The following is a 27,576-nucleotide window of genomic DNA, read 5'->3' as shown; positions in this document are numbered from 1 at the left end:
CATGAAAATGAGAAAAAAAATGTATTATTAAAGTTCATAATATATTTTTATATAAAAATGAAATTTAATAGAAATATAAAATAAAAATATATATATTAAGAAATATTTGTGATGTTGGTTAATTTTCAATCGATCAATATTTCCACCCCTTTCTGGTATCAATGTTGATCAATACATGAAATTTCACTAATATTTCATCAAAATTTTAATCCATGCTTGCAACAAAGCATATTGCCTATATAGTATAAATTTTGCAATTTTTGTATACATTAAATTTAAGTGGGCCATGGATTGTGTTGTTGATCAAGAAAAGTTTTAGTTTTGTTCACTTTCATCCTACATATTACAATTGGATGCTAGGATATCTAGGCTGGCCCATGTTCCTAGACTAGTTTAAAATGGGTCTTTTCGATCTCTGATCCATTTTCTATGACACAAAGTCATCTTGGGCCAGATGGGATCCATTTGCACCCCCAAGAGTGTGTTGCATGCTTTCAACCTTATCCTCGAATCTCCCATGCACCCTCCCAATAAACAATCTTTTAAAGAAAAAAAAGAAAGAAATTAGACAAAGTATGAGAAAAGATGATAAGATCATACATTGATAACAACGTTGTGACACTAGAAAAAGGAAGTACATGAATCCTTCATTATTGTATGTGTTGTTCCTCGTACAACATAGATATGTTTGCTTAATTCAAATTTAGTAGGCCTGCAAAATGTAAACATGATCAAAATTTGTTAGTCTTTTGAAGGTTTTTCTTTCTTTTGTTTGTAATCTAAACAACTTGACATTATGTAAATGCCCAAACAAATCATTTCAAAACACATTACAATAAGAAAAACATAACAAGGTATCAAAAAAAAAAATGATTAATTAGGTGAAGTCACATATACATCTTTTGATCCAACGGTTTAAAGCCCGAGTCCTGTTTTATTGGTTTGTACTATAATACTTTGATTCCATGTGACTCTCGTATCATATAATATAATACACATTTCTTCACACATAAAAACATTAATTTAAGTTAATTTAATTATTGTCATGCATACAACATCTTAATTTATTTTTTATTATTTCATTATATTATATATAAAATTTTTTGTTTCATTATAAATTTTATAATAATATTAAATTTTTGATAATTTTGTATTTCACATTTTATTAAATAATTGTTTTAATTAATGGTATGTTCTCTTGAATTTTGGTTCTAAAAGTTTTAATTTTTAAAATTTTGAGTCTTAATTAAACAATGACTAATTTAGAAATAAATAAAATAATTATATCAGATTGTGTTCTATTTAATTATTTACATTAATTGAATTTATATTTAGCTTTAAATTTATATTTTACTAGTAGTGTCATTTTTATATAATAGATAATTTTAAATAAAAACAAAATCTTATTACTTTTAGACTATATTTGTTTGTCAAAAAATTTCAAGAAAAAAATATAAATAAAAATAATTTTTTCATATTTGATTTTTATCATGAAACATACAAATTAAAAAAATAATTAATCGACTATAAACCTATTTTTTTATTTTTTATTTTTTAATACTTTTTTTTCTTTTTATTTATTTATTCTATTTTCTTTCCCTCATCCCCCGTAACACCAAAAATGAAAAATGAGGGCCTTTATGGTTGCTATAAAAGTAAGGAAGCATGGCTATTAATCAACATGACGATGAATGGAATCATACCAGTAGTTTCTACGGCCACACAATCGGCGTCACACTTCATTTCACAGCGGGCATCAGCATTCTCTTCAGATTCACATCGCTTGTGGCAGCTATCAAAGCACGACGCAAATATGTCGACCTCAGCCTCGGTTTTACGTAGATGATCAACTGCTGCAATGACCATGCACACCACCAACAATGCAGCAACGTTATTTGCCATTCCTTTTATTTTCACCACTTAGTTTTTTTCGCAGGTAATAATAGCTGGGTAGAGGAGAGGAGAAATATAAGCTATTTATTGGGAATAAAATAGGTAAATGAGAGATCAGCCTCAAAAGAAGGTAGGAGCTTCTCCAAGAATGAAGTGCCTCCTTTCTTGAAGGGGGAACTGGACCTTTTGTTTGGTGTATATCCATCTACACATATTGGGTTAGATAATTTAATTTGTAATTTATGTTGGACTTGGGCAAATAAATGTACACCCAAATCTATTTTGGTCAAGCTTTGGTTAGGGGTTTGGACAGTCCAATCCCTAACCCAAACCCCACTATATGTGATTTAATAAAAAGCTAAAAATTTCATTGAACATGAAGATTATGTTTGATTCTAGAATATATTAATTAAAAAAAAAATAAGAAACACATTTTTTTTTTATTGAATAAGAAAAAAAAAGAAAAATTGATTAAAAGGGATGAAATTTTTCCCACTTTAAAAAACTAATCCTTCACATTTTTTCAACTTAAAAAATACCTATTTTTAATAAAAATGCTCTCATTTTTTTCTTGTAAAAGTAACACTTTCTTTTAAAACACACATGTAAATAATGAAAATGTTAAAAGGGTATTTATGTTAAAAATAAGTTATTCTTCAAGTTAAAAAAATAAGAAATGTTAGTTTTACAAATTTGAGATGTTTTCATCTTTTTTAATTAATTAATTCAAAAAAGAATCAAATATAATTAAGATTATGGTGAAGTTTATGTAATTTTTAATTATTTTAATTTTTATATAAAAAAAATTAAATATTTAAAATAATTTATTGATTTAATTTTTTTATTAAAAGAAAAAAGAAAAGAAAAGAAAAGAAGCAGTTATTAAAGGAGAGAGAAGAGATGCCCCTTACAACTTTTGCTTTTTTTTTTTCTTTTTTTTTCTAGCAATTATTGCATTTATTTATTTGAAATGAAGTCAAAAAGCGAAGGAAGCTGGATGAAAATGAGTGGAAGTGATAGAAGAACAAGTGGAGAGTAAGGATACCTCATTCTAAAAATCTGATAAGGGTGTTGCTACTTGCTACATCTAATCTACCAAACCTTTTCCTCCATACGCTTGCCTGAAATATTAAAAAAAAGGAAAGAGTGTGAAGAGAGAAAAGTGAGTGTTTTTTATAAATATAATAAAAATGAATAAAATAATAATATTTACGAATCAACGTGTGCAACTCATGCTAGATCTAACTTGTGATTGGACTAGGAATTGCTGATTCACACTAATTAGGTTCCTATGGATACCTAGGATTTATCAAACAAAATAATAATTTTATAATCTACAAAATATAAATAATATTATTAAATAATAGCTTAGAAGTCAAATATTTCAAAATTTTAAAATAAGTAGGCATAAGCTCAAACTTTAACTGTTAAAAAAAATATAAGAACAATCATTTTTTTTTTCATTTTAATATCTTTCTATATTTAAATAAAAAATATATAGCACAAGTAATAATAAATAAATAAATAATAATTTATGGGTTTTGGTTTCAACATATATTAATGTTAGTATTTATTGGATTGATATTTTTTTTTATGTAACACTTATTTTAAGTTTTTAACTTTTTCAAACATTGATACTTTTAATCAAAGTTAAAATCTAATTAGTTTAATTATTATTCATATCAACTTGAATATCGGGTTAGACCGGTCTAATCCATCCAAGTTACAACCCTAAATAATTAAGATCAAGATATAAAATAATAGAAGAACTATAATGTAAAACAATAAAATTTAAATTCATTACATCAACTCGGACACTAGTTATATCGATCTAACACATTTAAGTTATAACCCTAAATGGTACAAACCAAGATATAAAATAAAAAAATAATTTAAATGCAAAGTAATAAGAACTAAATTTTATAGCTGGCATGATACAATTCGTCCGACATATCAACTCAAATACCGAGTTAAACCGGTCTAGCCCATCCAAATCATAACCTTAAATGGTACAGACGAAGATATCAAGCCATGGAAGAACTTAGATGCAAAAACAAAAAGACCTAAATTATATAGCTGGCATGATACGATTCGTCCGTGCTCTTGGATACGTATAGAATGGGTACAGACCCAAAGGTGAGACTTGGGTGGAGCCGGAGGCGCTTCTGTATTTCAGTGTAGGCAGTTAAGTGATACAGACTGTCATCCTCTTCGCTGATTGTTGTTTTGCAGTACGTCTTCTCGTACGTTCCGCATCCAATGGTTTTCTTATGCTTCGTCCCATGCCTAAATACATGATTTCTCTCTTTATATTTTCCGAGGCTACGTTCTCGAAATACAATTTAAATTTCTGGTGATTTGGACCCACAATTTCTATCTTTTCTGTTGAGGTATTTTTGTGCTTTTTTTCTTTTAACTTTTCGTGGGTTGGAAAGAACAAATGGGAAGGTGACACGCCAGATTTAACTTTGTTTATACGCTTGCTGAAACCTGGCAAACGAAACCCTTTGTTTATGAATGTTTGGGGGTGTGAAAAAACCTAAGAGATTGAGATTGGGATGTGTTCAGTCAGTCCATGAAGTGTGTTGCTGAGATAGCGAAGTTTTAGTTGCAAGCCGTTTGAGGGTTGTTTTGATTTTTCTTTTCTTCTCCTCAATCTGCATTGGATCATATCTCCTTTTGTTCTGATTTAAGGTGGATTTCCATTCATTTCTTTCATATGAAGCTCCTCTCATCACTTTCACATGTTTGTCTGTTGTAACTGACCCCGGATTATATATGTGTAGTGTGGGATCTCGTTTTGGAAACTTTCGATTGAACTATTGCGGCTTTGGTTTGGTTTGGTTTATTGATTTATGAGGAAAAGAATGGCAATCTGGTATTGTAGAATTTCTCACACTTTGTTGATGGTTTACTTGTACTTAACATGACCTTCCATCGGTATAATCTGATGATTGATTGGTTCTTGTTTTTTGGTTTCCATTGTGTTTCAGAGTCTGGGTACAGTCTTAGTTCAATGTGGGTTGTGGATTTTATTCGGATCCCTTTTTTTTTGTTAGAAATGACTTCTCCAGTGTAGGTTTAGTGGATTTTTGTTGTAGATTGGGTTTGCTGTAATTTCCTTCCTGGTAGCTGCAATGTATGCGATTTTCTTGTAAATTATTAAATGGGCACTTACCTTTTGTGGTTTATCATTGAAATTTACAGATTTTAGTTCATATCAGTGTTGATTTGGGATGGCTGCTACTGGGTGGGATGATGAGTGCTCTGTCATTGGAGACAAAGGTGAAATTGGGTTTATTGATTTTGAGAATGATGCATCCGTGTGTGATTACAACCCGAGTGAAGAAGGTCCAGTTGTTGTTTCTGTCCCATTTGCCTTCAAAGGGAAGCCTAAATCAATATTCGTGGGGGAAACTGCTACTGACTGTGTAACCTTAGAGAACACCACTAGTGAACCTGTGGAACTCTGGGCAGTAAGAATTTTTGCATCCACTCCTGAGGATTCATTCACAGTTTCTTTAATGGAACCACCATCAGCAGGTGTAGACATCAAATACATTCAAGAATTTCTGGAGTCTTTTTGCTTGGAAGACAGAGTGCTTCAGCCCGGGGAAACTTTGACTGTGTGGGTATCTTGCAAGCCAAAGGAAATTGGCCTGCACACATCGGTTGTGCACTTTGATTTGGGGTCAGACAGGATAGAGCGGGTGATTTTCCTTTTGGCTGAAGATAGGGTTTCACAATCTTTGGCCCCAAACAAGCCATATTCAAGAGGCTCAAGAAAGAAGGTGTTTAATGTGCAGGAATATGTTGTGGGTTCACGACCTGCAAGACCGAATGCCCGAAGTTTCAGATATAGGCTTCCTCAATATGTAATTCCAAATGATGTTAGAGAATTAGTGGAGGGTAAGCAGATCCCTGATACCATCTTAGAAGGCCTAACAAGAGACAATTATGAATCTTACTTCAAAACTTTACTGATCATGGAAGAAATTCGCATGGAGGTAGCTTTCATTTGTTGAGGAAATAATAATATGCATAATGATATAAGGTTCTTTTTTTTTCTCTTTTTCTTTTCTCTTATCTCTAAAGTTGATTATTTTTTCTCCAGGAAGACATGAGGAGCTATGACATGGAGCGTGTGACTATGAGGAGGAAGGGGACGCAATTCTTGACCCTTGAGGTCCCTGGCCTGGCTGAGAAAAGACCTTCACTTGTTCATGGGGATTACATTTTTGCCAAGCTTGCCTATGAAGATGAAAATGATTCGAGTCCTCCATATCAGGTTCTTTTCCTACTTATGCAGGGTGCTTATATCATTTTTAAGGATTGAAGCATCTCAGCTTGTATAAACATTCTACTTGTAGGAAAAAACTTACACATCATGCTTCTTAGACATGTATCAGATGTTGCCATCTGAAAATGCGAACCATTATTCTTCATAGTGTTATTATTTTAGCCTTTTATAAAAAATAGAAACAAAAAGGGTTATATGCATTAGAAGTAATGTAATTCTAATATTATATAGGATGCCTAGGAAATGTAGGTTTGAAGTTGTTCAGTTGGATGACCCTATAAACTGTGTAATAAGTTTGCTTTTGATGTTGTTATTGGTCTATATGCTGTGATTTCCAAAGAAATGTCATTAATGACATGGTCAGGATCCTCTTAAATTTGATTTTCCACTAAAGGGATCTAAATTTGGTATGAGAAAATGAAGGTTTTTGCCTTCCACTTGTGATTCATGTTTAGCAGACAAATAAATGTACCATACACGAATACACTTTCTAGATGATCATGGATGAACTCCAGCTGTTAGATTATGGTTTGTTTTATGCTTGTTCACTTGAGTGTAATATTATTAGTTTGTCTGTATCTTTCCCTCAAAATGTAAAATCTTGAATTGGTTGTTGTGTAGGGTTTCATCCATCGTGTTGAGGCTGAACAGGTGTACTTGGGTTTTGCCAGAGAATTCATCTGGCATCATACGGATGAAAGTCTCTACAATGTAAGGTTCACTTACAATCGAGTGAATATGAGAAGATTATATCAGGCTATAGACTCTGCAAAAGGGTTAGAGATGGATCTCCTCTTTCCTTCTGATTCTAGAAGGAGACTGATCAAAGCAACTCACATGGTCCCTATATCTTTTAATCTCAATGAGGAGCAGATTTTTTCAATTAAAATGATACTTGGCTGCAGAGGGGCACCACCTTATGTGATCCATGGCCCTCCAGGTACAGGAAAGACTAAGACATTGGTGGAAGCAATCCTCCAGCTCTATTTGACTCAAAAGAATACTCGCATTCTAGTCTGTGCACCTTCAAATAGTGCTGCAGACCACTTATTAGAACGACTCCTTGCTGAGAAGGCTGTGGAAGTACAAGGGAATGAGATATTCAGACTAAATGCAACTTCTCGCCCTTATGAGGATATGAATCCTGACTTCATTCGTTTTTGCTTCTCTGAAGACTTGATCTTCAAGTGTCCTCCACTCAATGACCTCAAGCGCTATAGGATAATTATTTCAACTTACATGAGTGCCGCTCTCCTTTATGCAGAAGGTGTCAAGCGGAGCCACTTCTCTCACATTTTATTGGATGAGGCTGGCCAAGCTTCTGAGCCAGAAACGATGATTCCTCTATCCCACCTTTGCCAGAGGAAAACAGTTGTTGTTCTTGCTGGAGACCCAATGCAACTGGGTCCTGTAATTTACTCCAAAGATGCAGAGACCTACTGCTTGGGAAAATCATACTTGGAGAGGCTTTTTGAATGTGAGTTTTACCACAAGGAGGATGAAAACTATGTAACCAAATTGGTTAGAAACTACCGATGTCACCCAGAAATCCTACATCTTCCCTCACAGCTGTTTTATAAAGGGGAACTGATCCCGTGCAAAGATGATAAAAGTTCCTCCATGACTTGGGCTGAAATCCTTCCTAACAAGGACTTTCCTGTTCTTTTCATTGGCGTCCAAGGCTATGATGAAAGGGAAGGAAGCAACCCATCGTGGTTTAATAGGACTGAGGCAAGTAAGGTGGTGGAGATCATTAAGAAGCTTACTATAAGCCAGGATCTGAGAGAGGAAGATATTGGGGTAATAACACCATATAGGCAGCAGGTACTCAAATTAAAGAAGGCCCTGGAAGGTGTTGACATGCCTGCTATCAAGGTTGGCAGTGTTGAGCAATTTCAAGGACAAGAGAGGGAAGTTATTATTATATCTACCGTCCGATCAACTATTAAACACAATGAGTTTGACAAAAACCACTGTTTGGGATTTTTGAGCAATCCCAGAAGGTTTAATGTGGCTATTACCCGAGCTAAATCATTGCTTATTATTATTGGAAATCCACACATTATCAGCAAGGTATCTCTCATCCTTTATGAGCTCCCCTTTTCAAGGATGGTCTGTATATTCAAAACAAAATCCATGCAATGCTTAATGATGCTGATAATGAATGCATGCAAATTAGCAGCCAAGGTGGGAATGGATTCCCCAGACTAACTCAAGCCTTTAATGCTGGAGTTCCTAAAAATTGTAGAACTTGATTTGAATTAAGTTCTTAAAAATTATATTTATTTTAGTGTTCTTAAAAATGGTAGAATGTGATTAAGATTAATTTTTATCACAAGAAAAAAAAAAAAATCCTGGTTTTATATCTTTCAGGGCTATATATCTTTATGTTGTTTCTTGAGAGGGTATAAAAAATGATGCACATGTGGTAAATTTGCAGATTTTAAGAGAAGATATAATGTTCACGGTTTAAGTGTACCATAACTTGATTGAACTATGCTTGCCTCGGCAGACCCTGAAAGTATTGCTTACACTGCTGACTGCTTCTCATGTCCTTCGCCGTTGAGTATGGAAATGAGTGCTTCAAATTTTGCTCTTTACATGACTTCTCTACTCTCTTTTTATGATTTTCTTAGAGTAGAACATTGGAAGCAAATAAAGCTAGTGAAAAAGAAATGAAGCTAGTTAAAACAGTGGCTCCTATGAACATAGACAAATGTTATACCTTGGTTTTGGACCACAAACTCATGTCTCAAACTTCATGCCATTGTTCAGTGAAATATAACGTATTGCTAACAATCCAGTTGTTTAGATTTGTAATGTTCAGTGATTTGCATTCTGCAGGATTTATATTGGAACAAGATTTTATGGCATTGCTCAGACAATGACTCCTACCAGGGCTGTGCTCTTCCTGAGAGGCAGGATTTTGTTGACAAGGAACCTGTGCAGTTCAGCTTCAACCATGAAGAAGAGAACCCTCAACCCTCCAATGAAGTTGAAAGGGGTGAAGAGCCCTTTCAAGCAGAAGAGATCCCTAAACCTGTCAAGGATGAAGCTGAATGGTCTGATGGTTGGAAGTAAACTCACCCATCACAGGGAGCAACATGTGAAGGGTTTTTTTTTTTGTTTCTTTTGAAACTGATTATATGTCTTTGTATTTATTTCCATTAAAGAGGTGATGTAACTGTCAGTGAAACAGCATTTGGGGTGATTTATACAGGGGGATCTTTCTCTCATTCTATGAGATTCAAGCAATCATTGTTTCAATTTGCAGAAATAATGTATCACAATTGTGAAAAGCTTGTGGCAGTAGGATGCTCTTTCTACAGAAAATCTATCTAATTACTTGAAAGGTCATGTAGAACTAAAGGTAAGCTTGGATAAGAACAATGACAACAATGATTCCTTGTTGAAACCAAATTCTAATTATGTCCATCTTTTCTGGTTGCACTGATGAGTTTGGGGGTGAGCTTGGCAATGTTGGTAAATGCCCTGGAGGTTCTGCAGGTAAGCTTGGAAAATGAGGTGGAGATTTAGCAGGAGCTGCAAAACAGTTTGGAAAATTTAGTGTCCCACACCATGATGATGATTGTCAATGCTTCAATTTTCCATGTTTTCAAACACAATAAAACAGGCCACAATCAGCCCTCTTACCTGAATCACTAGTAGTGGGAGGTTGCCGTCCAAGCCCTGGACCCGTTGTGCCCTGGAGGGGAGGCAATGCTGGTGACCCTGGTACAAATTCAATTCAAAGAAAGCGAATTAACATTTTCCTTTTTATGAGAATGCATGCTATTTTTAAATAAAGAATGGAAAAACATTACAGCTGATTTGGAAACATTTTTAAGAATCAAAAAACAGTTTTTGAAAACACTTTTAAAAACCGTTCTCAATTGTTCTTGAAAACATTAATTTTATTTGCAAACTCAAATGTAAAAACAGTTTTCTCGACTTATTCTCTATGAAAATATTATGCTCTTATATATAGTTTAAAAGTTTTTTTTTTCATCACCCTCTTAACAAAATAAATTTTTCCCTTCCCTTTGAAACCTAAAATTTTCATTGCATATTTTGATTTTTAGAAAATTCAAAATACAAGGGAAAGAAAATAAAGATGAAAAAGTAAATATATATATATATATATATATATATATATATTTAAAATTAAGAAATTATTTCAAATTTATTTCACTTATTTTTTTAGTAAAAGATTAATAATTTTAAAATATAAAATATTAACTAATTTTAATTATATTTAATTTTCTATCATATTTTTTCCTAATAAAATCAAATATAAGAAAATCATTTTTTTTAACCAAATATAACCTTTTATATACATATGTCGTGATCATCAAACTAACCTGCAAATTTTCTTCCTAATTCAATAACATATCATCTAATTTATATTAAAAAAATAAGAAATATTTATACATGCTATCTTTTTCTGTTAGGTTATGGCAATTTAGCACTCAAATTGGGTTAACTTTGACCATTAGCAGCATTTTTTTTAGAGGAAAACAAAAACAAATTCCAAAATTTTGTAACATAGCAAAAAAATTATTAAAGAAAAATACTAAGAAAAGATAAGAGGTTCAAGAATCCAAGAAACCTATGCAGAAGGATTCAAGAGAAGCGTTCCGGGCAGAAGTGGCGTTTCCAGGAGGGCAAAGAGAAGAAAGAGCGAGAAGTTTCGTGGCGTTCAGAGGAAAGCCCAAGATCAGAGGCTGCTGGATAAGGTAACAGAGGCAGGCGCCGTCAGCGCTCTCAAAAGCCGAGGAAAACACACCGCAGCACTGCGAAGAAGCCGACGACGTCACATTGTTCGGTGGTGACGATACGAATGGCAGGCATGGAGAGAATGCAATCAGCTCTCCGGCGCAGCCTCCCGCCGGCAACTGCGCCGCCGTCGAGCACAGGGCGATCATTGTGAGAAGCAGCAATGAAATGATCGCGTAGGAATGAGCTGGAGAGGTAGCGTTCATTGCTGGTTTCTTTTATCTTTCTAAGATTTGTTTGCTTCCGGGGAAAAGTTTCTGAGAGAGGGCGAAAATGAAACTCTTCTTGTAATTTGGGTTAAATGTAGTGGCCGTTAAGTGTTTGTAAACGGTTTGGCGGGAGATGAATGTATTTTCCAAAAGTACCCTTCAGTTTATCATAATTTGACTTTGGATAGGCAGCGGATATTAGATTAGGAGTAAGTATTAGGCAATCCATAAATGATACAAAAGAATCCCGGTTTATTTCATGAATGAATACAAATAAAGCTGAAAGATCTCTGTGAGCCCAAAACAATAATCACTCCCCTGACACAATACTAAAAGATACACACGACAACCTAATAGTACTTGATGAATATAATTCCAAGTACAAATAGCACAAGAGATGGTGAGAGACTTTGAGGACGATTTCCAGCTGATGGGGTCAGAACTGGGCGGCTTCCTGTAGTTGTGGTTGGGGCATCGGAATCCGCAGTAGGAGAGTCTGGAGTCAGAGACGGAGTTGTGTCAGATTCCGGTGCTAGAGCTGGTGATGTTGATTCAGGCACAGAAGAAGCTGTCCAAAAACAGAGACCAAAACAAAGCGATTTAGTGATTATAATCACCATGATGCTTAGGTAAGGCCAAACAACAGGCGATTATTAGCCCCTGAAATGGCCTCTGGCCATGGCTAATCTTCTAAGTGTGTAGATTACCTTTAGGACTAGGTCCTGTAGGAGAGAGTGTTGGTCCAAGTGCTGCAGGGCCTGGAGCGGGAACAGGCGCACCAGTTGCTGCAAACAATTAACGAATTTTAAAATTAGCAACATAATTAATTATACCAAAGGAACACCCAGAAAGGTAATGCGAACTTAAGGAAATTTTACCTTTGCATTGGACCGGCACACTAGCCATGTTACAAGCACGCGGGAGGGAGATAGCGAGGGTTCTGTTGATTGGTATTTGGAAGGGAACACTTCCAGTTACAATGAGGCAAAAGCAGTCCATGCTGGTGCTTGTGAGGGACCTGAGCGCATTGCAACAATCCGCGGTTGGTGAAGTTCCATTGCCACTGCTATTAGTAACAAAATTTATGCAAGGGGTGAAGCTGGAAATCATCGAAGCAGAACACGAGGTACTGATCTGTCCTTGAACTGGCATAATCACAACCATCAGAGCTATTGCCAGTGTTGAAACCAAGCACATAGAAGACTTGAAGACCTCCATATTGGCTCTCTTTGGTTTTAGTCTTGGACTTGCAGAGGTTTTAGCAGTGCGGGAATCTATGGTGTTGAAGAGAGAAGTGGTTTTTGAAAAGATGAGAAATGAGGGAATTTATAGAAGTGGAGGGAAAACGGTAGATTTGAGGTGGGTGTTGGAGCTCAACTACTTTAACTAACTATATGAAGGAAAAGAGTGTTAGGTGGGTGTGGCTTATTGAACTTGCCACGTACAGAGTTCCGTTGAAGGATCCCATGTTGACTTTGGATTTCAGATCACATCATTGAATAGACCTGTATTAAATCTATGAACAGGCATAATGCTTCTGATGGAATAAGGCCTTTGCTTTGTTATGTAATATTTTGTAGCTTACAAGATGACCAAATCATGTTAATCTCATAGTAAGTGAAGTGACTCGTTACTGCCATTTTATTTAAATAAGTCCAATTCTTACCTCATGAAGCCTGTTTAGTTTACCAATACCCCACAAATGGAAGGGGTGGCTGACGAGATACCAACAAAAAATTTCCGTATAAATCACTTCTCTTCTCTCAACTCCAACCCCAGGCACGGTTGGAGTATCCAGTAGAAGTCATGGCTTTAAGAGTGACTGGCATGGGGCTAGTAGTGGTTCTATCTGCAATGCTTTGGGCTAAAGCCATGGCTCAATCGGGTTGCACCACTGTGCTCATTGGCATGGCTCCATGCCTAAACTACATTACAGGAAGTTCCTCGAGCCCCTCTTCTTCATGCTGCTCACAACTAGCCAGTGTTGTTCAGTCACAGCCGCGATGCCTTTGTGTAGCACTCAATGGCGGTGGTGCAGCTTTGGGTATCACAATTAACCAGACTCTCGCCCTGGCGCTCCCTGGTGCGTGCAATGTACAAACTCCGCCTGTTAGCCAATGTGATGGTAAGGCTTAAATGGATGTCTTTACTGATCATCATTAATGTTTTAGCTGTGTGATATGTATGGAGTTTGATTCAAATTTAGTTTTCCTTTTGGACAGCAGCTGATGGACCTGCAACACCTCCATTACTGGCTTCCCCAATGGGTTCTCCAGAAGGTACTCCAGATTTTCCAACTAGCTCGTCAGTATCAGGTATATACAGTTCAACGGGAACTGGGATTTCATTACATATATACTTTTTTCTTATAAATTTATTAATTATTATACAAATTTAGCCAAGATTAAGAAAATTAATAGTGCTTTTCTAAATTTTTGAACACATGCAATTTTTCTAGTAACATGATAGAATGGCTTTCATCAAGTTCTTCAATTTGATGTGGTAGTACCAAACTGGAAGTTGATATGCAAATAATATTAATTACTACATACTCATTTTAACTTGAATCTCAGTCCCAAAATATCACAACACATAAACCACTCAGCAATTCTAATTTCAGTTCCCGGTTGCATGCCTGTACTGACTTATACCGAAAAACTGAAGAACACCCAAAAACAAAAAGCCGTTCGGGTAAGTCCCATGGGATTTATGATATTCCACGTTGGATAGGGGAAAATGTCTTGACTTAATACATGTATAGAGTCTTCTTAATCGTATAAATGCCTTTGAAAACCATGAGAATCTCTTGAGCCCAAAATTGATAATATTTATACGGTTGAGTGTGGACCATTATAAATGATCAGCTGATCTTCAACACTGAAGTCAGAGTTTATTTGATCCTGTAAGAGGACATAATAAGGACAAATATATAGAATGATTATGATATGTCACGTTGGATAGAGGATATATAGGAACTCCTCTTTTAACCATCTAAACACGTTTTAAACTCGTAACTCATCATACTCTCATGTGAATGATGCAGGAAGTGGATCTAAAACAGTGCCATCCAATGGTGCGGATTCCTCAGATGGGAGTATTATAATGAAGATGCGCCCTCAGCTCATTGCCATCCTTCTCTTCATGGCTTCGTATGCTTCAGTTTCAAGCAACCTCTGAGCTTACCGTGTCCGTGTGGGACCTTGGAGCTTCTATATGAGATATTGCTATGTGTGTGGTACTTGTTTAATGTTATCTGTTTGTGATGTTTGTGGGGTTTGTTTAATGCACCTATGTGAGAGTGATTCAGGAGACTCTCTTCACGTCTGCTGTTTCCTCTGTACTGTAAGACTTTATTAATGTTAAAGAATAAAGCTTTATAACTTTGTGTGTATGGCCAAATGCAATGGTGAAATTTCTAGTCATAATTTCCATAGAACTAGTAAATTAGTAATTTCTCAATGGAGTAAACCTGATGTATCGTATACGAGTGTATGTCCTCTGATTCAAAAGTAACCGTCACATGGCCAGTGGGAAATGCCAAAGTATATCTTACATCATTTTTCATACAAATAAGGAAGCGTTACTCTATGTTCATGTCTTAATGTTCTTACAATGTTGGCTATGATCGTGCAACTTCGTTTTCATCCATGATTGCGATCAATTGTTGAGGCCACGGTGCTTAGCTCTTCCTATAGTATGATCACTTGCTGCAAGCCTGCAACTTAGATGAGTCGGTGGGATCCAATCTAATTTTTTGAGTGACTTGAATAATTATCTTTAGTACTTTAATTGGACATTGGTTATGTTTGATTCCTAAAAAAAAATATATTAAAAGGAAAAAAAGAAAAATTATAAAAAAAATGATTTTTCTCGTAATTGATTTTACAATAAAAAAAAAATGATGTAAAATCAAATATAAATCAAATTAATTAAAAATTTATAAATTTTAAAATTGAGTTATGTAAAAGTAAAATAAGTTAGAAAGATAAGTTAAATCAATTTAAAGTAATATATATAAGTAAGTTATTGATTTTAATTTTTTTCCCTCAAATTTTTCAAAAACCAAACATATTCATACTATTTTTTTAGTCCGAATTTAAGTGAGGATGAGTTCATCTTAAAGTTTAGATATTTTGAGCCTAACTTAAACCCAAATTCATATTTTTATTATATTTATAATTTATATATTATTTCAAAGATAATATTCATTTAAAGTTTGAACACCTGATTTTTCAGAGATTGGGTTAAATTGGGCTTGAGTTTTTCAATTTGGATTGTGTTGAAATCCAAGTGCAAACTTGACTCCACCGGTCTGTGTTGCAGCTCTATTTTAATCGTAAGAGCATGCACCCTGGGCCGGATGTCAATGCACAATCCAACCAACCGACTAACACCGGGACTACATGGCATGTGTTCTCCTGGATTCTGACTGAGGGTTTGATGAGGAAAATTGATTCCAGGTCAAGCCAATTGGATGTAATTGGCTCAAAGTGGGAAAACAAGGATAACTCCTAATGGACAAACATTGGTAAAAGCAACTTTGATAGAAACCAATCAGAAAATCAAATGACTTAAAAGTCAAATAAAATTTGAGGTGTCTACGACACGCTGTGCTTTCTTGTAAGAACAAGTTTCGAACACTTCTCCAGCCTTGATTACGTTATAAGTTGAGTTGTTGTTTACCAAAGAGCCCCCCATGATATGCTAGAAGTTGGTCACCCACATATGTTGTCTCTTTCTTCCACTCAAGTCAAAGAAAACCATCTTTCCAAAATTTTCTGAGGTTTGAACAGGTCGAGATCTGAGTTGCTGTTTACCAACGAATCCGTTATTAGGAGAGGTTGTTCACCCACATAGCCAGTCTTCATTGGTCTGACCTTCCCAGACACTCACCTACATAAGCTTCACCTCGTCCACTCCTCCCACCATCAAAAATTGAATCCAATTCTCACTAGCAGGCGCTCTCCCCAACACACAAGCACTTCCGCCAACACCCTGAAAACGTCCCATGGCACGTACAGCACTTGCAGTTGGTTTGGTCCTTGTCGCAGTGACCATGCTCTGGCCAGGCACTGCAGCTCAGTCGAGTTGCACAAGCGTCATAATCAGCATGTCGCCATGTCTTAACTACATTTCAGGGAACTCCTCAACCCCGTCTTCAGGATGCTGCACGCAACTTGCTAGTGTTGTCCGCTCGCAGCCACAGTGCCTGTGTGAGGTTCTGAATGGTGGTGGGTCTTCTGTGGGGATCAACATCAACCAAACTCAAGCTCTGGCACTACCTGGCGCTTGCAGTGTTCAGACTCCTCCCCTCAGCCGCTGTAATGGTAATGTTAATAATGAACATGAGAAATTGAGAATTGAATTCACTTAGTATTTCCTCCGAAAACTGCTTCATATTCAAAATGTTTCTTATACTATTCTAACTTCTAGCATCTGTAACTTGGCAGCTGCTTCTCCAGCAGACTCCCCAGCAGCTGAATCTCCAACTACAGTTCCCTCAGGTACGTACAAAATACCCCTTCACAAGGACGTCAATTTGGGTGGTTAAAATCCCGATGCTATTTCCTCGTTACCATCAAATATTGAACTTCATCTTCTCTTTTTTCCCTCGGTGTTCACTATTCAATTGCGGGAATATATTTCAACCATTTTTCCTGGTGAATGTAGATGGCGGATCCAAAACTGTACCATCAACAGACAACGGCACATCAAATGGAAGTTCCACAAAATCATCAATGTCCCTGCTCTTCATCCTTCTCATTGCTGCATCATATGCTTCAACTTTCATCGCGGGATAAATTTAACAATCCGTCAGAACATATTTCACCGTTCTTACATATTCGTGATTGTTGCTTGTATTCGTTTTTATTTTTTGTTTATTTCTTCTGGTTCCGATTGTTTGAGTGGTTCATGTAATAATTTATATTTCGGTGAGTTCTGAGAGGATGATATGGTTTTGTATGGCTGAAGAGACTTTTTGCTCTCTTCCCTTATCAATAAAGACCATTCCTAACTTATAGAATAAGCTAAAGTTAGTATAACAATAATATGCTAATGAATCAAACTTACTAAAGCAGCAAGGAAAGCAGATTCCCACCAAAAAAAGAAAAAAAAGAAAAAAAAAAAATTAAAGGTGCAAAGGAAAATTGATGTATGGAAATGAACCATGCTTCAGAGAAATTGCTATCATAAACTTGTACTGTTACAATGAGGATACAAAGGGAAGTTTGTATTCTTCAACATAGGATTCATTTCATAGAAACCTCGCAACAATTACTATTTGAGACAAACCTGTAACATGTACATCTGATGAATCAATGCTGAACATAAGTGTCTCCATGTACTGCTCACATGCCATCCTTCTCACCATTGTTCAGGTATGCCAACAATGCACAGGCTGAGATCATCTTCCCTAGGTTCTGTTCCTATTTCTGTTCAGAAAAGAATAAAATATGGTCAAAAAGGATGAAAGGGGCACTCAAAACAATCTACACACAACCTTCTGAAACTGAAATCAAATATAAAATTAGGGTGCAGAAAGACCAAGGAAAATTGATTGTGGGTTTTCTGATCAATGATATGCTATAACAAGGAAAGAAAATTAAAACATCCAAAATGCTTTGCAAAATAAATGGCCCTATCTCACATATCACTCCTTAAAAATAACTCATCATCTCACGGAGCTTTTTTAACTTCTAAAGCAATTTTGTTGCATCAAAATTAAACTGTCACTTCTTGCTAGTTGCACACAAACAATCCATCTAAACACACTACCTGCCACCTTAGGCATTATTAAACCAAGTGGAACAAAGGAGCCAAGCTCGGTCTAGACCCCATCGCAACTGGCCACTTTTAAGGTCATCAGCTAGAGTGCACTTGGACCTAACCAAGCTTCTCTTTTATTCAAATCAAACATTCAGATCCTACCTTGACAATTGCCAGTGGTGATTACTGCTTCTGCTACTATAATTTGTCACAATTCTCAACCATATTTAACTATTTTTCAGATTACTTATCACTTTTCCTTTAAAGCATTCTCCATCAGTTAAGTTCCTTAAAGGGATATGCCACTGCACCTACATGAGGTACGATCAACTACACATAAGCCTAACAAAACCAAGTGCAGAATAAACCCAGTTTGTGAATGAATTACTTAAAACTTGAACTTAGCTTCACTAGATCCAGGAAAAGCTTGAACGAGGAACTATGAAGCTGAGATCAAGTCATCGGTGTGTGGTTTGTTCATTTATCATCTCCAAGCTGTACACATATGCCACATTACCCCAAACCAAATTGAGATGAACCTTGAGTACCAGGCTTTGTTAATTAAAAATATGCTCCTTGGAAGCTCACCCTGTTTAATTGCAAACTTGAGCAAGCCCCTTATTGGGCTGGGCCAGATATGCTAAATAGCAATAACTAGACTGAAGCTCATCTTGGTTGATTGAAAACAAAATTGAACAAGCCCCATAATATTGGGCTGGGTCTGAGGCGCTAAGTGCTAACTAGACATTTCTGCTTGTTGGACAGCATTTTCCAACAAATGTATTCATCTCTAATTATCCCATTTTTCTTTTTCATTCCCCTCATAGTAAATATCCACTCTTCAATTGTACTTGTGACTTGTCATAAGGAGCACTTATCAAATGTTCAGCCTTCTGTATAACTACACCTTTAACATAATAACATTTTTTTGATAGGAATACACCTTTAACATAATAACATAATGGTCATCTGGTCACCTTACAACCCTAATATAGTACAGGCATGTGCCAATCACATAACAGACCTAGGCAAACCTACCCATCTCATTCATCCCAATGTGCATGTAAAAGTAATTGATCATTCAACCAGTGAATATACAACACTAAAGTCTCCAAATCCAGTGTAAACATTCAGGGAGGTAACAACTCCCCAATAAACACAGTAACAAGACCACATCCCTTAACCAGCCTATCAATTGTTTAGTTCACCTAGTGATGGAGCCACCTAGAAGAATAATGCAACTCTGAAGCAGGACAAAAAAGGTTGCACGACCAATTGTCCCACTTACAAAGACCTTGCTTTTTCTGAGAACCAGGAGTTAACTATGACAGAACCACTTTCCACTAGCCCTCAAGCAATGGTGGCAACTCCAACTCAACAGCTAGCTCCACCCTAAAAGGTTTGGAAAATGTGAAATAACATTATCTCTGCACAGATAAATGCAAAAGGAACATAAAGGCGGCTAAGGGTACAGATCACTAATTGGTCATTGTTCCTTTAATTTTTTTACCATCACTTTGCCAATATCTATCCATCAGAAATAACATTATCTCTAGTCATTTATTTCACTTTTCAAAAATAAGCCAAATCCATTTTTAATAAAGACTCAAGTTTAGTGACAAAGCAGCTAACAAGTCAGTGGGTAATCAAAAAGCCTAATAAAAAACCATGACTAAAAAGTTGGAACTCACTTTTTTGATAAGTAGTGCACTCTTAAGGATAAAAGATTTATTGAAATACTATGACGTGTATTCAGGTGCAGGGTAAGTATTTGGAGGATTGTGTGTGTATCAGAGAGAGAGAGAGAGAGAGATCTACTGTCACAATCTCTGAAGTACTTTCCATGTTTAACCAAGTGTTATTTTTTGTTTAACAGCTAAATTGCCCATTAATGTGAATTTCAAGTTTCCACAACATGTCTTCATGGTTTTAGTTTGACAGTTCCATGTTCATTTTTGGCCCAACCCCAATTTTTTATTTTTTATTTTGAGTTTGGCCTAACCACAATCATCTCCAAGTCACTGAATTTACAGGCAATTTAGCCAACCCAACTTCGTAAATTTTTATATTTATTTTGCCTAAATTCAAGACATCTATCCAAATATTCAGCCAACTTATATATATACTTCAGATGGAAAGTTTTTCAATTTTTCCCTCTAATAATTTTTTTTCTGGCCAAACTTCCCAAGAAGGGGAAAATTTTTTCCATCCAAATTTAAATTGGGTTTGATTCAACATCTTGTCCAAATACAAAATCGGCATTAAAATTTCCCTTTAAAAACAACACAAGGGACATATGTGCAATCTAACCAAGAAACTGTACTCACTTCCCCTCAAACAGTTTTCAAACTCATGGACCAGAAATCATGGATAGCGCCAAAGAAACTGTACACCAAAATACACAGGAATATATAACGGTACCACAATGCTATGCCAAAAAAGAGAAGAGAGAAAAAAACTACTCCTCTCCTTAATAAGATCCCAACCAATCCACAAAATCAATTAAAGACATCTAGCCTTCTTCTGTACATCCTAACCAATAATAAAAAATTTCCTAGGAATAAGCACTTCAGGGTTCGATTAGGAACAACTCTTCATACCTTTGTTGTGTTTTCTTTCTATAAAAGAACCTTGGCAACCTATAAGAGTATCCCTAATTGAGGAAGGTAGAACCCAAACAATGCCAAATAAGGTGAAGAGAAGCTACCATAACACCCTTGATTTGGCACAGTAAAGGAGAATGTGATTAATTAACACCCTTAATTTCACACGGTGACGAAGAATGTATGATCAATTGATTTCTTTTCATTTTTACATAGGAAACATCTTTTCGCCAACGACCACCCAAGTTGATCTAAAGTCAATATCATTCCCTAACTAATTTCCCAACAAAAATATCACTTTAGACAAGACAAGACCCATGAATTCTAAATAATGTCCATAGGGAAAGGAATTAAACTCTCTAACTTTAGGACAAAATAAAAAGATTTGACGAAAAGAACACCATTCTTTGAATCCTCCCATACCACCCTATCCTTCCCATTCACAAACCTTTCTTACAATCTCGAGAAGAAGGCCTCTACATTGTCCAACTCTCATTCGTTCAAGTATCTAGAGAAGCAAGGATTTCAATGATCCCTCACACTTGTCTCATCCCATACATCTGTCACCTAAGCCTATTTTGACAAGGCAAAGGCACATAAAGAGGGGAAAGACACACATAAGAGCCTGTCCCCACACCTCCATCCAAAACTTCATCCTCCTCCTATTACCTACCACAAAGGATACTCTACTGTTAAAAAATATCTCATCCCTTCCTCATAGTTTTCCATAACTCAACTGCATACCTAGCTCTCACCTTGCAAAAAGGCCAATCATTCTTCTACTCCATGCTTCCCTTGTATAACCTATTTGCAAAGTGTCTCTCCTTTAGAAGTATATCTCCAACTTCAATTTCCAAGGAGTGCCATATTAAGGGAAGAAAGACATCTAATGCCTAAGCACCCCTTACTCTTATCCTTGCAAATAATATGTTATTTCGTCAAATGTGACTTTTTCTCCAAAGCCCTGTGTCCCCTAAGGAAGTGTATTAAATCTTCTCAAGCCTTAATTTGACCTTTCTAGGAATGTTAAACAAGGGCATAAAGTAGATAGACAATGTAAATAAGGTGCTTCAAATCAGAGTAAGCCTCCCCCATTTCGAATATATTGTCTTTTCCACATCAAGCCTTCTATGGAATCACTCTTCCACCTTATCCCATTCCAGCATTTATCTAAAGAGAGCACCCAAGGGTAGACCCACATAAGCTCTCTCATCATGCAACTTAGCTCAAAGGCCAATTCATTCGCATTAAACCCTATGATCAGTTCACTCTTCTCTAATTTAATTTTTAGCCTTGAGAGAATTTCAAACCATGTGAGCAGCAAACTTACATGGGGCCATGTGAGCAGCACCCTGAGACCAATTTGCACTTCTCTAAGTCTAAGTTTATTTCCAAACCCAAAATAGTTTCAATCCACATGACCAGTAAACTTAAATAAGCCATCTGGAATTGAGAAGATCCACGAAAAGCAAGGAGACAGTTGACAAACAACAGATGTGCACCTGCCACCCCTCCCCCTTGCCTTGAAGTGACATAAATAACCACCCTCCCTAGCCCTCTCCAAGAGACAATTGAGCATCTCCATAGCTAACACAAAGAAATGGGGATAAAGAAACAAGAAGCTGAAAATAGTGCCATTAACTAGCACAAAAAACGTTGTCGTAAATATGGACCATTTAATGCATTCAATTTATTTAAGGACAAACCCTATCTTTTCAAGGATAGCTAGCAAGAATCCCTCATTAATGTGGGCATGCGCCTTCTCAATATCAATCTTACAAATCACTCTTCAGCAAAGAATCAAATCGATAGCTTCATTAGCTAGAAGTGCAACATCTAGAATTTGTCTTCTCTCTACAAAAGCATTTTGGAACTTGGAGACCTCATTTTACACCACCTTTTTCAATCTTTTGCCTACACCTTACCTAGTAGCTGATACAAATCATTAACCAAGCTTATTGGTCTAAAGTCTTTCAAGTTGTTTGCACCCCTTTTCTTTTGGAATTAATACTGAAAACATAGCATACAAACTTTTTTCAAACCTACCCTATTCATAAAATTTCCTAAGAAAACTCATTACATTGCCTTTCACAAAGTCCCAGCTAAATTACTAGAAAGCCATGGAGAATCCATCTAGACTTGGAGTTTTGTCCTCATTCAAATCTAAAAAAACACTAAACACCTCCTCCTCTTCAAATGACAGCTTCAATCCTTCAGCTTCCTACTTATCTAAGGCTTCAAAAGACATACCATTGACGCAAGGTCTCCAATCCCCTAGATCAAATAAAAGATTGTTAGAAGCTTGAGCCACAACTTCATTTATCCCATTCTCCTTAAAGATCCAAAGCCCATTACCTTTAATCTTGGCTAAACAGTTTCTTATTCTATGTGTATTAGTCATTTTGTTAAAATAAAAAATGTATTTCTATCACCCTCCCGCAACCAAGTCTTTCTAGGAAGCTTCTTCCGATAAGGCCCACTTCCGATACTCTTTAACAAGGAAAAATATAGCAACAAATAAAAAACAGAAATAGTAATAATTATCCATCCAAATAAAGGAAAGATTATTAGTCAAAAACACATTACTACTATTCTCAAACATTGAAAAATGTTAAGGTAACAACTGACTACAAAGGTCAAAGGAGCTTAAAAATATAAGAAACTTCACCCTCTTAACTACAGAGGTATAGACTCGAGAGAATATCACTGCCAATAAAGATCAGGATAAGAAACATACAGCTTTTATATAAAACATGGAGTACTTCAAGTATGTGATCTTGACCGGACAAATTCCTCTAATCTGTCCCACACCTCAAGTGCTGCTGCTCTGTCTTGGTGCCGCTTGTTCTTGCTAATCTGCACATTAGAGTTGTAAATACAATCATAGTTGTTAACTCGTAAAACGTATCATGTATCGTTTTTCTGTATTGTGTATCGTATTGTATCGCACATCGTAAGTTTTTTTATAAAGTGAAAAATAAATAGAAAAAATATGTATATCTATGAATCTCTATTTAAAGTATGGAGTATAGAGTAATATACAACCAATTTTATGGAAGATAGTACGATCCAAAGAGTTAAAGTATATCTATCATATCAAAGCATTGAATGTTAAAGTTTTGACAAGTTCAAATTAACAAAATGTAAATTTAGTATATAGATTCATTACATAATCCACAAAGATAAACTTCTTCCATTTTAGTTACAAATTCTAACTAGGCATATTTTGATGCACACATTGAATGTTAATTGATACATACGCACATATGTATGTATGTCTTTATTTGTCATCTTCAAAATTCTAGCTTTTCAGGTTTTTCATCATTCCTTTTCCAAAAAAAATAAAAAAAATACTAAATAAATAAATAAACCAATATATTAAATAAAAAATTTTATTCACCATCATTTTCATTGTCAATATTCAAACTATTCAAATGAAAATTCTCCAATATCCGTTATAAAAATAATGACTTCTAATATAGAATATGACAACAAGAATGAAACTTTTCATATTAAGATTATTTAACCTATTTCTCATTTTTATGATCAATTTTTAATCTTTTAGTATATTTTAGACAAATAATACAATAAATTCTTTTAACAAAAAAATAATAATAATTTGATTTTTTTTTTAATTACAAAAAATAGTTGAAAATGTATATATCATTGTATCGTAATATCACGTATCGTATCGTGTATCGTAAGTTTTTAACAACTATGAATACAATGTTAAACACACCCATAGAAGGAAGAAACAACTCTTTAACGCCTAATCCTTAAGAAAACTAGGATTAAAAAACTAAGCATCTCAACATCCTTAAGAGGACGTGGTGCTTTGGAAAGGGGGGGGGGGGGGGGGGGGGGGGGGGGGCATGGGAGGTACGGGGTGAAGGATGCCTACAACAGGCTGATTGTTATCAATGCTTGCGACTTTCCGTATAGAGGCGTTTGGGTGGACAAGGTCCCAACCAAAGCGGCGTTTTTTGCTTGGGAAGCCGCGTGGGGGAAGATTCTTACCCTGGATAGGCTTCAAAAACGGGGTTGGCAATTTCCTAACCGTTGTTTTTTGTGTGGTTGTGAAGAGGAGAGTGTAAATCACATTCTTTTGCATTGTATAGTGGTAAGGGCCTTATGGGAAATTATTTTTGCCCTAGTGGGGGTTCAGTGGGTGTTCCCAGAGTTGGTGAAGGAGGCGTTATTCAATTGGAAGGGCCCCTTTGTGGGGAAAAAGAGGAAAAAAATTTGGAATTCTATACCGTTGTGTATTTTTTGGACGGTATGGAAGGAAAGAAATAGGTTAGCTTTCAAGGGAGGGGTGTTAAATATACAGAAACTCAAAAATTCTTTTGTTTGTACCTTGTGGAGTTGGGCTAGGGTGTATATTGGAGAGGAGTCCTCTTTACTCTTAGGTTTTTTGGAGTGGCTAGCGGCCACTTAAGGGAGGGTAAGGGTGCTTGTTTTTTTGTGCTCTCGTTTTGAGGCACGTCCTGTATGCTTGGTGGCCTTTGCCCTTTAATATATTCATGATATTTATCAAAAAAAAAAACTAAGCATCTCAAGGGTGCTTCCCTTGTCGGTTAGAGATATATTGTTAGGTTGGCATGGCTCTTTCGTATGCAAAAGGCGCAAAAAGGTTTGGAACGTGGGACTCTTATGCATCTTTTGGACAGTTTGGAAGGTAAGGAATGGAATTGCCTTTGATGGGAACGAGCTTTTGCTCCAAAGACTAAAAAATTCTTTTGTTTGTTTTCTATGGTCAAAGACTAGGATGTTTATAAATAATGCTCCTTTTAACTCTTTAAGTTTTTTCGATTGGATGGGATCTTATTGAGGGTGGTGTTGCTTAAGTCATTCTTCTTTTGTAGCTTTGGCTTTTGGTGTTGCCACTTGATGATTGGTGTAAATGTTCCATATACCGTGGGTCGCTCTTTTGGCGGCCCTTTTTAATTTAATATATTTACCTTCTTACCTATCAAAATAATAATAACAATAATAATAATTAAGCATCTCAAAATGAAAAAAAAAAAAAATACTCACTGAGATTATCTTTACATTCCACTGCTTGACAATCTTTGCAGACTCCACACTATCATCTTCAAACCGCATGTAAAAACCAATAACTGCATAAAATTCAACATATAAAATAATCAAATCAGCCTGGATGCACTTTAAAGGAGCACATGTCCAAAGACAAAAGTTCCAGTTGATTGATATAAATAAAACTTATTTCATCATTCTTCAAAAATACATACAAGCAACAAAATCAATAACTACATTCAAGATTTTGTTACTAAACATACCAAAAATTTTCAACCTAATTTCAAATTTTATCAATGATAAATGCAATTAATATAGCAAAGCTTACTTTTATTGAATATCTCAACATGATCCTTGAAGGGCCAATCCTTGAACTGCCACTCCTTTCCTAATACAAAAACTGCAACAACCCGATCCCAATCTTCTGTCTTCAATGCTGATGGCTTGTCCCTTACCTCATATGCCATGACTACCCTATCCCTACTAAACTTCTTCTGCACTGTAACGCAATCAGGTTTTGCCCCTTTCATTTGCTTTGCCTTCACATCTGTTGGTATGAAAACCCCATCCTCCAAAAACTCCTTCACATTATAGATGGTAATCAGAGTTTGAAACGCACTGGGTACGAGAATTATTGGCACACCCTCCCCAATCTTGCTCCTGTTCAGCAGCATTTTCGGTTTGGGCGTCCCATCATACCCCAACTCATCCCCATCCTTCCAAAACCCTAAACCCCTCTCGTCCGCGCCCATTAACCGACTCTTTGCCACCAACCCATCCTTCCTCTGGTGCGACTCTAGCCTATGCCGCTCCTCCTCCCGCCTCGTCGAGGCCATTAGCACGCTATAGAAATCCCTTTGCTTACATTCTAACAACGATTCACGATCTTTCAAAGGTCTCTCGGAAGCCCTAATCATGGAGATGTAATCAACATTGTCAAAACCCCTAACCCTAGAATTGTCCAAGGCGTCCTCTGAACCGGGCGGGTCACGAATTGCGAGCAACGTGGGGTCCTCGGGGCGGTACTCGTCGACGGCATCGACACCGATATCGGGGATTTTAGGGTTTTGGGGTACGACGAATTCGATGGCGTCGGTGGAGGCAACTTTGCCTTGAAGGTATTCGAGCAGAGGTTTACGATCGGGCAGGGTAACAGCGGGGATTCTCTGAGTGCGGGCGCTCTGGAGGTACTCGGTGTGCTTGATGTGGTGATTCTTGACGTAATACACAAGGGTTTCGAGCGTATAAAGATTGCCTTGTTTGGATCGGTAGGCGGTTTCAGCGGAGCAAGGGAAGGTGTAGTCGGAACCAAATCGAAACTCGTCGCCGACTCTGACGATCTTGTCGAGCTCTCCACGGACGGTGAAGTCGCGGAGGGCGGAGAGGGGGTCCATGATGGAGCAGTAGTTGTGGAAACTGAGAATTCAGTGGTTTAGTGGTATTTATGGATGGAGTGATGGAGGCGCGCAACAGCCTACAGGGTGAGATAAATGTTGTCGGATTTTAAATATGGCCCTCACCTGGAAGCCTATAATTCTGGCGTCTACTTCAAGCCTTTCAATGGGGATTCAGACCGCCAACATGGGTGGTCTCACTCCACACTCACTACTACTTTCGGTTCAATATGAGAAACGAGCCAAAATGTAAGTTTCTTTTGTTTTCTCAATGACCAAACAACCATCTAATAAATTTTAGATCACTTATCAACAAATTTACGATAATAAATAAAGTAGCAATCAATCACCAAGTGATCGACAAAATAAAAGCACTAAGAATTAAATTGCTAGACCTATCCCACATTTTCATGGTGGCACAATGGCTTTTAATTCTTTTTAGTCCCTTATTCAGCTTGAAATATATTAGGTAAAATGAAAAAATTGTGCAAAATCTTTGTGAGATTTAAGATTAATTGGTTTGGACCATTTGAGCATATTAATATTTTAATTTTTGATTTGGAGTTAGTTGTTTGGGGTCATTGTTTCTTGAACTC

The 27,576-nt window shown here is 36.3% G+C and overlaps 6 protein-coding genes across 11 annotated transcripts; 3 read left to right on the top strand and 3 right to left on the bottom strand.

Moving 5' to 3' along the window:
* The first annotated feature begins 4,036 nt into the window (after window positions 1-4,036).
* On the top strand, window positions 4,037-9,429 carry LOC117914806 (probable RNA helicase SDE3). Of its 5 annotated transcripts, XM_034830284.1 has the most exons (6): window positions 4,310-4,587; window positions 4,680-4,771; window positions 5,101-5,900; window positions 6,008-6,181; window positions 6,815-8,266; window positions 9,038-9,429. In XM_034830284.1, the coding sequence occupies exons 3-6, from the start codon at window positions 5,130-5,132 to the stop codon at window positions 9,272-9,274; spliced, it is 2,634 nt and encodes an 877-aa protein (XP_034686175.1). In that variant the 5' UTR covers window positions 4,310-4,587; window positions 4,680-4,771; window positions 5,101-5,129; the 3' UTR covers window positions 9,275-9,429. The 5 variants fall into 5 exon arrangements, with proteins under 5 accessions (XP_034686178.1, XP_034686177.1, XP_034686179.1 ...); XM_034830287.1 differs by lacking the exons at window positions 4,310-4,587; window positions 4,680-4,771 and adding an exon at window positions 4,037-4,124; XM_034830286.1 differs by lacking the exons at window positions 4,310-4,587; window positions 4,680-4,771 and adding an exon at window positions 4,039-4,136.
* A 109-nt stretch (window positions 9,430-9,538) lies between these two features.
* Window positions 9,539-11,198, bottom strand: LOC117914808. Its single transcript, XM_034830290.1, has 3 exons — window positions 10,803-11,198; window positions 9,848-9,925; window positions 9,539-9,736 (listed from the first exon to the last, which is right to left on the bottom strand). Exons 1-3 carry the CDS (start codon window positions 11,173-11,175, stop codon window positions 9,558-9,560), a joined length of 630 nt encoding a protein of 209 aa, XP_034686181.1. The 5' UTR covers window positions 11,176-11,198; the 3' UTR covers window positions 9,539-9,557.
* Window positions 11,199-11,410: 212 nt separating this feature from the next.
* On the bottom strand, window positions 11,411-12,464 carry LOC117914807 (protein YLS3-like). Its single transcript, XM_034830289.1, has 3 exons — window positions 12,057-12,464; window positions 11,886-11,963; window positions 11,411-11,746 (listed from the first exon to the last, which is right to left on the bottom strand). Exons 1-3 carry the CDS (start codon window positions 12,394-12,396, stop codon window positions 11,529-11,531), a joined length of 636 nt encoding a protein of 211 aa, XP_034686180.1. The 5' UTR covers window positions 12,397-12,464; the 3' UTR covers window positions 11,411-11,528.
* Window positions 12,465-12,963: 499 nt separating this feature from the next.
* LOC117915020 (non-specific lipid-transfer protein-like protein At2g13820) lies at window positions 12,964-14,569 on the top strand. Of its 2 annotated transcripts, none has more exons than XM_034830563.1 (3): window positions 12,964-13,303; window positions 13,404-13,493; window positions 14,222-14,569. In XM_034830563.1, the coding sequence occupies exons 1-3, from the start codon at window positions 12,985-12,987 to the stop codon at window positions 14,353-14,355; spliced, it is 543 nt and encodes a 180-aa protein (XP_034686454.1). In that variant the 5' UTR covers window positions 12,964-12,984; the 3' UTR covers window positions 14,356-14,569. The 2 variants fall into 2 exon arrangements, with proteins under 2 accessions (XP_034686454.1, XP_034686453.1); XM_034830562.1 differs by having other exon boundaries at window positions 13,401-13,493.
* Window positions 14,570-15,952: 1,383 nt separating this feature from the next.
* On the top strand, window positions 15,953-17,206 carry LOC117914627 (non-specific lipid-transfer protein-like protein At2g13820). Its single transcript, XM_034830038.1, has 3 exons — window positions 15,953-16,505; window positions 16,629-16,682; window positions 16,849-17,206. Exons 1-3 carry the CDS (start codon window positions 16,187-16,189, stop codon window positions 16,977-16,979), a joined length of 504 nt encoding a protein of 167 aa, XP_034685929.1. The 5' UTR covers window positions 15,953-16,186; the 3' UTR covers window positions 16,980-17,206.
* Window positions 17,207-17,327: 121 nt separating this feature from the next.
* On the bottom strand, window positions 17,328-27,189 carry LOC117914626 (protein CDC73 homolog). Its single transcript, XM_034830037.1, has 4 exons — window positions 25,915-27,189; window positions 25,587-25,669; window positions 23,287-23,405; window positions 17,328-17,612 (listed from the first exon to the last, which is right to left on the bottom strand). Exons 1-3 carry the CDS (start codon window positions 26,978-26,980, stop codon window positions 23,313-23,315), a joined length of 1,242 nt encoding a protein of 413 aa, XP_034685928.1. The 5' UTR covers window positions 26,981-27,189; the 3' UTR covers window positions 17,328-17,612; window positions 23,287-23,312.
* Between the last annotated feature and the right edge of the window lie 387 nt (window positions 27,190-27,576).

Source organism: Vitis riparia, chromosome 5 (assembly GCF_004353265.1).
Source record: "Vitis riparia cultivar Riparia Gloire de Montpellier isolate 1030 chromosome 5, EGFV_Vit.rip_1.0, whole genome shotgun sequence".
NCBI lineage: Eukaryota > Viridiplantae > Streptophyta > Magnoliopsida > Vitales > Vitaceae > Vitis > Vitis riparia.
This window is presented reverse-complemented; position numbering and strand designations above follow the sequence as displayed.

Coding starts and splice junctions, on each gene's coding strand:
- LOC117914806 (XM_034830287.1), top strand. CDS start 5,130: ATGGCTGCTACTGGGTGGGATGATGAGTGCTCTGTCATTGGAGACAAA. Junction 6,182..6,814: donor ATTCGAGTCCTCCATATCAG/GTTCTTTTCCTA, acceptor GTTGTTGTGTAG/GGTTTCATCCATCGTGTTGA. Junction 8,267..9,037: donor ATCCACACATTATCAGCAAG/GTATCTCTCATC, acceptor TGCATTCTGCAG/GATTTATATTGGAACAAGAT.
- LOC117914808 (XM_034830290.1), bottom strand. CDS start 11,175: ATGAACGCTACCTCTCCAGCTCATTCCTACGCGATCATTTCATTGCTG. Junction 9,926..10,802: donor TCTTGAATCCTTCTGCATAG/GTTTCTTGGATT, acceptor AATTTGTACCAG/GGTCACCAGCATTGCCTCCC. Junction 9,737..9,847: donor TCCCACTACTAGTGATTCAG/GTAAGAGGGCTG, acceptor ACTGTTTTGCAG/CTCCTGCTAAATCTCCACCT.
- LOC117914807 (XM_034830289.1), bottom strand. CDS start 12,396: ATGGAGGTCTTCAAGTCTTCTATGTGCTTGGTTTCAACACTGGCAATA. Junction 11,964..12,056: donor TGTGCCGGTCCAATGCAAAG/GTAAAATTTCCT, acceptor AATTGTTTGCAG/CAACTGGTGCGCCTGTTCCC. Junction 11,747..11,885: donor TACAGGACCTAGTCCTAAAG/GTAATCTACACA, acceptor GTTTTTGGACAG/CTTCTTCTGTGCCTGAATCA.
- LOC117915020 (XM_034830562.1), top strand. CDS start 12,985: ATGGCTTTAAGAGTGACTGGCATGGGGCTAGTAGTGGTTCTATCTGCA. Junction 13,304..13,400: donor GCCTGTTAGCCAATGTGATG/GTAAGGCTTAAA, acceptor CCTTTTGGACAG/CAGCTGATGGACCTGCAACA. Junction 13,494..14,221: donor AACTAGCTCGTCAGTATCAG/GTATATACAGTT, acceptor TGAATGATGCAG/GAAGTGGATCTAAAACAGTG.
- LOC117914627 (XM_034830038.1), top strand. CDS start 16,187: ATGGCACGTACAGCACTTGCAGTTGGTTTGGTCCTTGTCGCAGTGACC. Junction 16,506..16,628: donor TCCCCTCAGCCGCTGTAATG/GTAATGTTAATA, acceptor GTAACTTGGCAG/CTGCTTCTCCAGCAGACTCC. Junction 16,683..16,848: donor TCCAACTACAGTTCCCTCAG/GTACGTACAAAA, acceptor TGGTGAATGTAG/ATGGCGGATCCAAAACTGTA.
- LOC117914626 (XM_034830037.1), bottom strand. CDS start 26,980: ATGGACCCCCTCTCCGCCCTCCGCGACTTCACCGTCCGTGGAGAGCTC. Junction 25,670..25,914: donor TGTTGAGATATTCAATAAAA/GTAAGCTTTGCT, acceptor AATTTTATGCAG/TTATTGGTTTTTACATGCGG. Junction 23,406..25,586: donor GGAATGTAAAGATAATCTCA/GTGAGTATTTTT, acceptor TCTAATGTGCAG/ATTAGCAAGAACAAGCGGCA.